The sequence below is a fragment of the Oreochromis aureus genome, linkage group 15, assembly GCF_013358895.1.
Source record: "Oreochromis aureus strain Israel breed Guangdong linkage group 15, ZZ_aureus, whole genome shotgun sequence".
NCBI lineage: Eukaryota > Metazoa > Chordata > Actinopteri > Cichliformes > Cichlidae > Oreochromis > Oreochromis aureus.
Genome location: NC_052956.1, coordinates 12,279,623 through 12,290,165, shown reverse-complemented (window position 1 = coordinate 12,290,165; position 10,543 = coordinate 12,279,623). Strand labels below are relative to the sequence as shown.

The window sequence follows — 10,543 nt, the reverse complement described above, 5'->3', positions numbered from 1 at the left end:
AATGATCAAAATAAAGAACCTCTGTTGGAGGTGCAAATGGAACAATCGAAAAACCGGTAAAAACAAAGTTCACTGGAACAGAGAAAAAAGCCTGGGGAGATATCAGGAAACACCAGTAACAACAATAACCACAGTATGACAAAACAAACTGAGGGTATAAATACTCAAGAGGTTATGAAGGCAGAGTGGAGACACTTTTGGAATTACAGAGGAGTGACCTAAATCTAATAACGAGACATGGAGATGTAAACTAAAGGACACAACTAACAAAATAACAAAGAAAGTAATGAAATAGGGATTCACTGAGGGAGACTAGACTATCCATGAGGAACAAAGGGGTAGTAGGGTAAAGTGAAAGAAGGAGTACCATAAACTTAACAGTAACTGGAACAAAAAGCTAAACTAAGAATCAAACTAAACATAGTTAAAGATAAAAATAACTTAAGAGTCCAAAAAACAGAAAATGCTGGGTCAATGACCCAGGATCACTTCAATTTATGCCAAAAGTTAGGAAATTCTTGTTTTACAAAAGTATCTAATTAAAATTAATCAGAAAGTAATGAAATAAAATAAAGGAGGTCAATAAATAGAATCTTAAAAAATGTTGCCATGTTAAAAGCTCAATATAATACAAAAAGGATCTCCAAAGGTAAAAACGCAGTGGTCGTGGTATGAGGAAGAAACGCCATCCTCTGTCACTCCTTGTAGAAAGTGATGCAGAGGATGGCTCTTGTGAAGAATAGATAAACTGTACTTCTCATACTTTATTTGTATGCCATTTTCCCAACTTCCTTTAAGTATAAGTAAAAGCTCATTTGTTTTTATGCCATTATGCGATAACTTGTGAATTGCCTTTTACAACCCCAATAACTGTTGAAACTGTCAGCTTATTACTGCTGCTCTTTCTGTCCAGTAGACATATTTGGGTTTTCACTGAAGATCCCTCTCACAGTAAAAGTTTCTGTACATATCAATAAAAAAGCAAATTTCACAGGTTTTACTTGTATAGAAGATGAATTAAAAAGATGAATAAATATTACAATAAAAGCCCTATAACAAGTTTAACAAGTTTACATCTGTCAAACATGCACAGAGCAGATGGTGCCTAATTCATCAAAAAGAATGAAACTGCTTATTGACTTAAAAAATGCAGTTTAAATAAAATCAAAATGCAAATGTGAAGCTTTTATTTAACAAAAAAGGAAAAGAAAACATGCATACCATGTTTATTTTACTGATTCAAAAACTGAGGAAAAAAATGCTTAAAAATGTATCAATGATTAATGCTTATGAGCTCTGGTTTAAGCACTCCACAGGCTGTAATTCTACACTCATACTTGGGCCTTTCATTGCAAGTTGGAGCTTCTTCTAACCTCCTCAGGACATCGAGACCCTCAACGACTTGACTGCAAAAGAGAAGAAAAGAGATTTAACTTCACGTCTGAAGCTATATGAGAGCTGTGGGAATTAAAAAGATGTCTTTCAGCTAAAATCAGATACACCAACCCAAAGGCAACATAGGTCTTGTCCATCCATGGCGTTGGCTGTAGGGTGATGTAGAACTGGGATCCATTGCTGTGGGGACCTTTATTAGCCATTCCCAGGATGCCGCGCTTAGAGTGTGAAATGGCAAAATTCTCATCTAAAAGACGGGCAGGCATGTGGAAGTTCAGGTGAACATTTATAGAGGAAGCACAAGTAAATCAATTTATGAATATGCTGGCTTCTTCTTTTTCCTTCTACTTTTTTTTTAGGGATCACTTCAGTGGATCACACGCTATCACCTAAATATCTGACATCATTCATTAATGTGGAAAGTTATTTGTAAATGTAGTAGAAGTTAAAGTGCAGCCATTCCTTTGAAATATAGAACTTTACCTTTTTGCTTAATATCTTCTGTCACACTAATCCTCATGCATGTCCTCCTTCACTACGTCCATGAACCTCCTCCTCTTGTCCAGTATATCCACTATCCCTTCTCTGCACATGTCCAAACCATCTCAGCCTTGCCTCTCTAACTTTGTCTCCAAACTGTTCAACCTGAGCTGTCCCTACTCATTTTTAATCATCTTCCTTCTGGTCACTCCCAGTGAAAATTTTAACATCTTCAACTCTGCCACCTCCTGCTCGGCCTCTTGTCTGTTAGTGTCATTGTCTCCAAACAATGCATCATAGCAGCTCTCATTACCATCTCCTACACATTCTCTTTCACTCTCACTGCTCTCCTTCTGTCACAAACACCCCTGACATTAGTCTCCACCCACTCTACCCTGCCACCACTCTCTTCTTCACCTCTCTTGTTGCTTTGGATGGTTAACCCCAGGCAGTTAAACTTATTCATCTTCACTACCTCTTCTCCTTGCATATCCATTTTCCACCCATCTCTCTCTCATTCACACACATATTCTGTCTCGCTTCTACAGACTTTCATTCCTAGTTTGTGCAGTGCATACCTCCACCTCTCCAGACTCTCTTCCACCCACTCCCTACTCTCACTACATATCACAGTGTTGTCTATGGACATCAAAGTCCAATTGTGTAGTTATATAGTATGTTCTAAACATAACGCTGTGTAGAGCATACCTTCAAACATTAGCCCGTAGATTGACTCGCCTCCATTTCCTTTCCTCTCTGGAGAAATATCTGCAAAATTTATAGGTACAGCCACAACTGTACTGCTGACTTTAATGAATCCATTAAAACTATCTAAACAACAATTTATCAACAAATTTATGACAGTGTTTGATATATCACAGATCGTGAATTTTCTGCATCTATATTTAAGTATGATGTCACATTATATTGATGTTTTTATACATGTGTACCTCCACCCTGCACCCATCCATTGGGCACAATCCGATGAAACAGAGAGCCTTTATAGCAGAGCGGGAAGCCACTCTGTGACAGTCCTTGCTCTCCTGTGCACAGACCCTCAAAGTTCTTGGATGTCTTTGGACAAATATCTGAGAAGAGCTGAGCAGAGCAGAGGAAAGATAATATCTGATCACATCTGTAATGATCAAAAAAATTTTATCTGGCAGTCCAATGTTAAGACTGACTGTCTTAAAAGATCCTTTGAAAATTAGCAGGATGCAAATGAGTTTGGATCCTATGTTTTATGTGTCAAAGTTGGCTCACCTCAAACATTAACCTCCCTGCAGTTTCTCCCGCAATCTCAACATCCATGAAGACAAACTGATGCTACAGTGAAAGAGCAGAGGCATGTTGAATATTTTATGTAGTGAGAAGTGGACTCAAATGGACAATACAAAATATCTGGATAGGCATAGAGTATTACACCAGACATGAGCAGTACTGCCAGAGATAAACCATGTAATCTAAACAGGTTAAAGTAGCTGACTAAACTGAAGAGCCCCAAGGAAAGAAACAGTGAAAAAGAAAGACATAAGCTTAGAACACTGAAAGAAGAACAAGAGACTATTTATACACCTCGAGTGCTTTTTTTTCCAAACATGATGCTGTCATCAAATACATTTTTCAACAATAAAGTTTTAATATTGAGTGTGTGCTCCCTTTGGTTATTCTGATTAGGTATAAAATGTGCTGCATCCCAACATTTTTCGAAAGAATCTTACATGAATTGGTTTGCAAATCATATTCACGATTTTAAACAGTCATCAGAAAGATACACTTAATAAGCCACTTTTTTTACTAATGAAATAACAACTAAATATACGGTGCTGATTTGCTCCTTGATTCCCAATACAGAATGTAAATAAACTGTCTATATCAGGGCTGTAAAACACAAGACCTGGGGGCCAGAAATAGCCTGGCAAAGACTCCAATCTGGCCCACTGGAGAGCTTAGGAAACATGAAGGATGGTGTAAATTTTGAATTTTTGTATTTTTTACAGTTTTTCCTACTGATAAATACCTCTCCCATGAACATAGGACACGAAAGTAATGAAATAAATGACACTAAAATTCAGCTTTTCAATTATGTACTAGAGAAATTTCTGTTTTTAGAAGAAAAATTGAATTTTAGAGAATTTTTACAGAGAAGTTCTGTAAAATAATAAAAATATTTTAATATTTAATATAATATTTAATATTTAAATATTGTAAAATGAATTTGACTTCTCTGGTCAACATATTTTTACCCATATTGGATATTTAAGTGACAGTGTTTGCGTGACTTGCCCCAGTTTTCTGGAGGTGTTTGGTATAGTACTCCTCAGCAAGAGTCGTGTAGAAAGCTTGCGGCCGGGCGAAAGTGAAACCCCACTGATTCTTGGCCCAGCTGGTGAGATCCTTTTCATCACCGAGGAGACGGCCGTTCAGAAAGCACATCAGGCTACTGGAGTACTGCCACACTTCACCACGCAGCTCCTTGAATCACAAGTTTGGAACAACAATGAGCATGCTGTGATTCAGCGTTCCAGAATAGCCGTAACGTCATAAATCACAGCAGTATTTTACTGTGTAGGTTTAGAGCATCAAGAACCCCCAGAAACCTGCTGCCGTCCACACGTTCACCTCCACTATTTATAACACCATCACTCATTTCAGATGATGCTGTCGAACAACAGCTAAATTTCTATATTTCAAAGGAAAGGCTGCATTTTAACTTCCACTACATTTACAAATAACTTTTCCACATTAATTAATTATGTCAGTGTCACATTTGTCCATACAATTTATTTTTATCTGACAGTAGCTGGGTTGAGTTAACCCCTTACTAAATATTATCATCCTTCTTTAGACTGTAAGAGGCTTAGCATGGTACTATGCCTATACTGAGCTCAAGTTAGAATATAGTGATGATGCTTCAAGTATTTGGATGTCCGATCGAGACGTCCGACAGCAGATATGGAGGTCTGTAAAAAACACAGTTTTCCAGACAGGATTAGACTGATATTTTATATGCAGCTTCATATTTACAAGACACAAATATCCTTAGAAGCAGTCTAAAATCAGTCATGTGTGTTATTCCTCAGGTATGACCCCAAGTAACATATTCAAATGACCTTTATTAGAAAAAGCGCATTTCTGTTAATCTTATATACAATATTGTGATAGTGATTTCTCGTTCTCTCTCTCTCTTTATTTTCCTAATAATAATAATAATAATAATACTGAAATAATCTTTCATGGTCCTGGGTCTTTCAGCGTTTTGATTTTTGGGATGTTTTGAGTTTTCTATGAGCTCATGTTTTTTTATTTTGTAATTGGATATGGAGTTTATGTTCTACCTTTGCATGCAGTCCTTTCATTGCTTCTTAGTTCCCCTTTGTTTCCAGTCTGTGTTCCTCATTCAGTCACATAATCTATAGTTATCATCTTCTGTGATCCAATTCTGTCTTCCCAGTTAGTCGTTTGGCCACGTTTCTTTATCTCTGTGTCATGTCTTAATCCTGACCTGTGTTTGTTATTTCCTCTTTTATTTTTGATAGTCCCTTGTCTCATGTGTGGTGTGTTTAGTTTTGTCTCATTAGTCGGATTCCATTCAGCTGTGTTCCCTGGTGTTTCTCATCTCCTTAATTACCTGGTGTGTATATAATGTCTGAGTCCTGCTTTGCTCTTTGTCATGTCTCCCTACAACAGTGGTTCCCAAACTTTTTTTGCTGGGCCCCCCTTTGTTTTACAAGAAAAATGTTTACTGCATTATGCTGCATTACTATAAACTATTCCACCATATAAACCTCTAATATGTTTATATGGAACAGCTGACTTGTACAATGTGCAGAAGAACAGAAGAAGCCATCCCTGTCACTACGTGTGCCACATGTGTAAACGCGCGCATCCCTTTTTACTTTTAATAGGACATTATTTTTTTTAAAAAAAAGGAAATATCCTTATCATTAATCTAACACACTAACGCAGATTCATTAACAGCTGCATTTTCGCAGACATTTCACTTTCATCCGTTAGAGGTTCAGGAGAGAGAAGTCGCTCGCTGTGTGCACATGGCTGAGAAAAAGACAGCTCAGTTGAGTTAATTTCTGCTCCGTTTTAAGAAGACACTAGTGGAGCAATGAGTGGGGCTCAGCTGGTCCAAAATGCAGCTGTTCGTGTTATTACCAAAACCATTTCCACAGAACATATTACTTCTGTCCTTCAACAGCTTGACTGGCTTCCTGTAAATATAATTTTAAGATTCTGCTTCTTACTTTCAAGTTTCTCCATAACCTCGGACCTCCATCTCTCTCTGACCTTCTGCACATTGCCACTCATTCACACTTGGAGTTCCTCCTCGCCTGACCACCCTGGGTTTTAGAGCTTTCCGCCGAGTGGCGCATTGTCCTTGGAACTCTCTCCCGCATCACATTTACAATATTGAGTCATTCCCCATCTCTAAAGCCAGCCTTAAAACATCTTTTGAAGCTTAGCTGTTCTGTTTCATTTTAATTTTATTATGCTTTGAGTTTGATTCTATGATGTCTTCCAACTGTTTTATTTTATCCATACTGTGATTTTCTTATTTAATTGCTTGTAAAGTGTCCTTAAGTATTTCTAAAGCTCTCCATAAATAAAATGCATTGTTATCATTATTGAATACTCAGCGTGAGGACTGAGTGAAGAGTTCAAGGACAGAGAACTTTGACATTGCGCTCATAGCTTTGCATCATCCATGCAAAGTGCCGATTACGCACTTGTTTGGAAAACATCTCCCCTTCCTAAAAATAAACCCTACTTGTAAAAACAATTGAAACCACAACATGCCCAAGTGTTAGATGTTGTGCAATTTTCCGTAAATTGTGTGCTGCAGATTCTGTGAATCAGATTTATGTCACTTGTTTACATATTCTCCTCCAGCAAGTGAAACTTCTACAAATACATATACAATAAAGGCCAGCCGCAAAAATATTCCTGTTTACAACTTTCAGTCACAAAATGGACTTTGTGCCACTTGAGTAGCTCCAGCAGCTTTGTAACATCAGAAGACAGCTCTGCATCTTGCTTTAATGTTCCTTTTGTTCCTTTTTCTCAAAGCACTGCTCTTCTCTTATCAGTTCTCCTACCCACCTTTTCTTGACCTTGATGGTAGCACTGCGAAAACAGAAAACCCAAGTGTGCAGCTGGCAGAGGAAATAAACAGCTTCTTCGCCAGCTTTGAAACACCACAACAGCAACACTCATCTGCCTCAGCCCTGCTCCCATCCTCATCCTCATCCTCACACTCACCTGGTTCCTGCACCGCTCCACTCACTGTAACGGAGCACGATGTCAGACGTGTGCTCCTAGCAGTGAACCCCAGGAAGGCGGCCGGTCCAGACGGAGTACCTGGTAAGGTACTAAGAGCATGTGCCCACCAGCTCACCCTCATCTTCACCAGACTCTTCAACCTCTCACTGGATCAGGCAGCCATCCCATCCTGTCTAAAATCAGCCACAATCATCCCAGTGCCGAAGAAGTCTCCCATCTCCAGCCTGAATGATTACCGCCCTGTGGCCCTCACACCGGTAATCATGAAATGCTTTGAGAGACTAGTCCTTCAGCACATCAAGGATTACCTCCCCCCAGAATTCGACCCCCACCAGTTTGCATACCGTGCAAACAGATCCACAGAAGACGCCATCGCCACAGCCCTCCACGCTGTGCTGAGTCACCTAGAGCAGCGGCAGAGCTACGTCCGAATGCTCTTTGTGGACTACAGCTCAGCCTTTAATACAATCATCCCGGACATCCTCAACACCAAACTGGTCACTCTTGGCCTCCCTCCTCTCACATGTGCCTGGATAAAGGATTTCCTCACAAACCGGCCCCAGACTGTAAGACTCGGCCCTCATCTCTCCTCCACTCGCACACTGAGCACCGGCTCCCCACAGGGCTGTGTGCTGAGCCCCCTCCTGTACTCCCTCTACACCCACGACTGCAGTTCGACCCACAACAACACTCTCATCATCAAGTTTGCTGATGACACCACGGTAGTCGGACTCATCTCGAAGGGAGACGAGGCAGAGTACAGAGAGGAAGTCCTGAAGCTGGCAGCATGGTGTTCAGAAAACAACCTGACACTGAACACTAAGAAAACCAAAGAGCTCATTGTTGACTTCAGGAGACACAGCACCGACTTGGCCCCCCTCCACATCAACGGGGAGTGTGTGGAGAGGGTCCACACCTTCCGGTTCCTTGGTGTCCTCATCTCTGCTGACATCTCCTGGACGGAAAACATCTCAGCGGTCATCAAGAAGGCCCAACAGCGGCTGCACTTCCTGAGAGTCCTCAGGAAGTACAAGCTGAACTCCAACCTGCTGCTGACCTTCTACCGCTCGTCCATTGAGAGCCTGCTAACCTACTGCATCACGGTATGGTACGGCAGCTGCACCAAGGCGGATAGAGTGAGGCTTCAGAGTGTGGTCAAGACAGCACAAAAGATCATCGGCTGCCCTCTCCCCTCCCTGATGGACATTTATTCCTCCCGCTGCCTCAGCAGAGCAGCAAACATTATCAAGGACAGCTCCCACCCTGGTTTCAACATGTTCAGCCTGCTTCCCTCAGGGAAGCGCTACAGGTGCATCAGCACAAAACCCCACAAACTCAAAAACAGTTTCTTCCCCAAAGCGATAACCACCCTGAACTCACACATGCACCGATAACACAGCCCCCCACTTCCCACTTCCTCTATGGACCACCACGGTGCAATACCAATTCCATGTGCAATAACTCAACTGTATATACATAACACTATTTATACCAATTCTATGTGCAATAGCTCAACTGTATATACATAACACTATTTATTACGTATTACTTTTTTTTTCTTTTTTTAAAAATACGGCTTGTATATTGTACATTTTATATATATATATATCTTTTTCCCTATGTTAATACTGCCCATATGTACATAGCGCTGGAGAACTGTACCCCTCCCCCCAGCATGTTTACACTGAGTAGGAGATGCTCTGTATCTCATTGTACAACTGTATAGTGACAATAAAGGCATTCTATTCTATTCTATGACGTTAGGAAAAAGAGATAGGAAGGGCTTTTGGAATGCAATCTGATGGTGATCGCTTCCTGTGTCTAATTTCTCAGCTGTTTCCACTTCCCCTGATTGCCCTCTGTGTCTGTGTTTTTGTGTATGTATTGCTTCAGTCTTCCCTTTGTCCTTGTTGTGATGTCTGTTGTCCTTCATCGTGTGTTCTTTGTCAAATTCTGTTTGGCTTTTGTTTTCAAACCACCATTAAGTACCTTATGTTAAATCCTGCCTGCTGAGTCTGTGTATATAATAATTTCAGGTTATTATCTCAAACTTGTGAGTTACCTTTGAGTAAGATGAAATTAAGAGAAACTAATCAACAATTTTGATGCACAGATGGAAAAAATAGTTGAATCTCTGAAAAATGTCCAAGAAATGTATCTTTGAAACAGGTTGTGTAAAAAAGGGCTTAAAGGTACAATTTAAACATGGCTCACTGCTAAGATTTTTTATGTACAGACACAATACTAGTTCATTTCTGCATCACTGTGTGGTATGGCTCCTGCACTGGGTCCTGCCGGAAAAAGCTACAACGAGTAGTGAGAGCAACAGAGAGGGTCGTAGTTGTTTCTTTTCCCTCCCTCCAAGACATCTATTGCACCTGCCTCACCCGAAAAGCCCTATGCATTACAGGTGACTCCCCTCATCCGTCCAACATCCGTCGATCGGGAAGGAGACTGAAGAACCTCTGGGCAAGCACCAGCAGACTGAGAGACAGCTTCGGCCATCAGGCTGTCAGGATGCTGAATTCTCTCCCTACTCTGTCCCTCTCGACTCTCACACACACAAACCCCAGACCTTCATTCACCTCTTCCTTCTGAACCCCTAAAAAAACTCTGAACCTCCACCATCGCCCTTCACTGATTCCCCCACCCCACTTGCACTCCCCCACCTCCCACACAATCCGAGTGTTTGTTGCCCACAAACACTCGGATTGTGTTGGTCACTGTTGTTTATATAAGATTGTATTGTACTGTATTGTATATAAGATTTTTATCTTTTTTATCTTTCTGTTGTTTTAGTGTAACACTGAGGGCAGTGGGAGCACTGCAGTTATTATTAAATTATGCATCTAGAACGTCTAGTGTTACTTTCTTTTTAATTAATTTCAGTGTTTGGTTTAGTATTTTATTATCATTGTTATTATTATTATATTATTGTTGTTGTTGTTAGTATTATTATTATTAGGGAAAGTATTTGTCAAGGGGCAGGTATAAGTTTGAGTTTTTGCCAGTTTTTACAAAGCAAAAGACATTTTGTTACATACCCTCTTCTTGTCGTAAAGATACCCGTGCCACTCAAATTCAAAAAGCGGCTTAATTTCTGGATCCAGAAACGCCGTAGGAAACTGCTGTTTTAGTTCCTGTGGAGCAGAGTGGACAGACACAGGTGAAAGGTCAACAGATTAGGTGAAATGAAACCAGAGAAAGCGTTAGTTTACCTCGGCTATGCTTTTAGCAACGTGGAAACTGCAGTCTTTAAACACACCCACAATTTCAATGAGTATTTTTGAGTCCATGGTTGAAAAGAGAACGACAGTAAACAAACAATACTCTGTAAACGGTGCCTCGTATCCATAGTAACGAGGATTTGAAGGCG

At 40.4% G+C, this 10,543-nt stretch overlaps 1 protein-coding gene across 4 annotated transcripts; it reads right to left on the bottom strand.

The window, feature by feature from the left end:
- Window positions 1-982: 982 nt before the first annotated feature.
- Window positions 983-10,540, bottom strand: ppil6 (peptidylprolyl isomerase (cyclophilin)-like 6). 4 transcript variants are annotated; one of them, XM_031727535.2, is made up of 8 exons: window positions 10,386-10,540; window positions 10,212-10,307; window positions 4,162-4,350; window positions 3,139-3,201; window positions 2,826-2,973; window positions 2,584-2,643; window positions 1,507-1,642; window positions 983-1,406 (listed from the first exon to the last, which is right to left on the bottom strand). In XM_031727535.2, exons 1-8 carry the CDS (start codon window positions 10,461-10,463, stop codon window positions 1,274-1,276), a joined length of 903 nt encoding a protein of 300 aa, XP_031583395.1. In that variant the 5' UTR covers window positions 10,464-10,540; the 3' UTR covers window positions 983-1,273. The 4 variants fall into 4 exon arrangements, with proteins under 4 accessions (XP_031583395.1, XP_039455065.1, XP_039455066.1 ...); XM_039599131.1 differs by having other exon boundaries at window positions 10,433-10,537; XM_039599132.1 differs by having other exon boundaries at window positions 10,437-10,501.
- Between the last annotated feature and the right edge of the window lie 3 nt (window positions 10,541-10,543).

Coding starts and splice junctions, on each gene's coding strand:
- ppil6 (XM_039599131.1), bottom strand. CDS start 10,522: ATGGATACGAGGCACCGTTTACAGAGTATTGTTTGTTTACTGTCGTTC. Junction 2,974..3,138: donor CAGGGAGGTTAATGTTTGAG/GTGAGCCAACTT, acceptor TGCTCTGCTCAG/CTCTTCTCAGATATTTGTCC. Junction 1,643..2,583: donor CTACGGGCTAATGTTTGAAG/GTATGCTCTACA, acceptor CCCGTCTTTTAG/ATGAGAATTTTGCCATTTCA.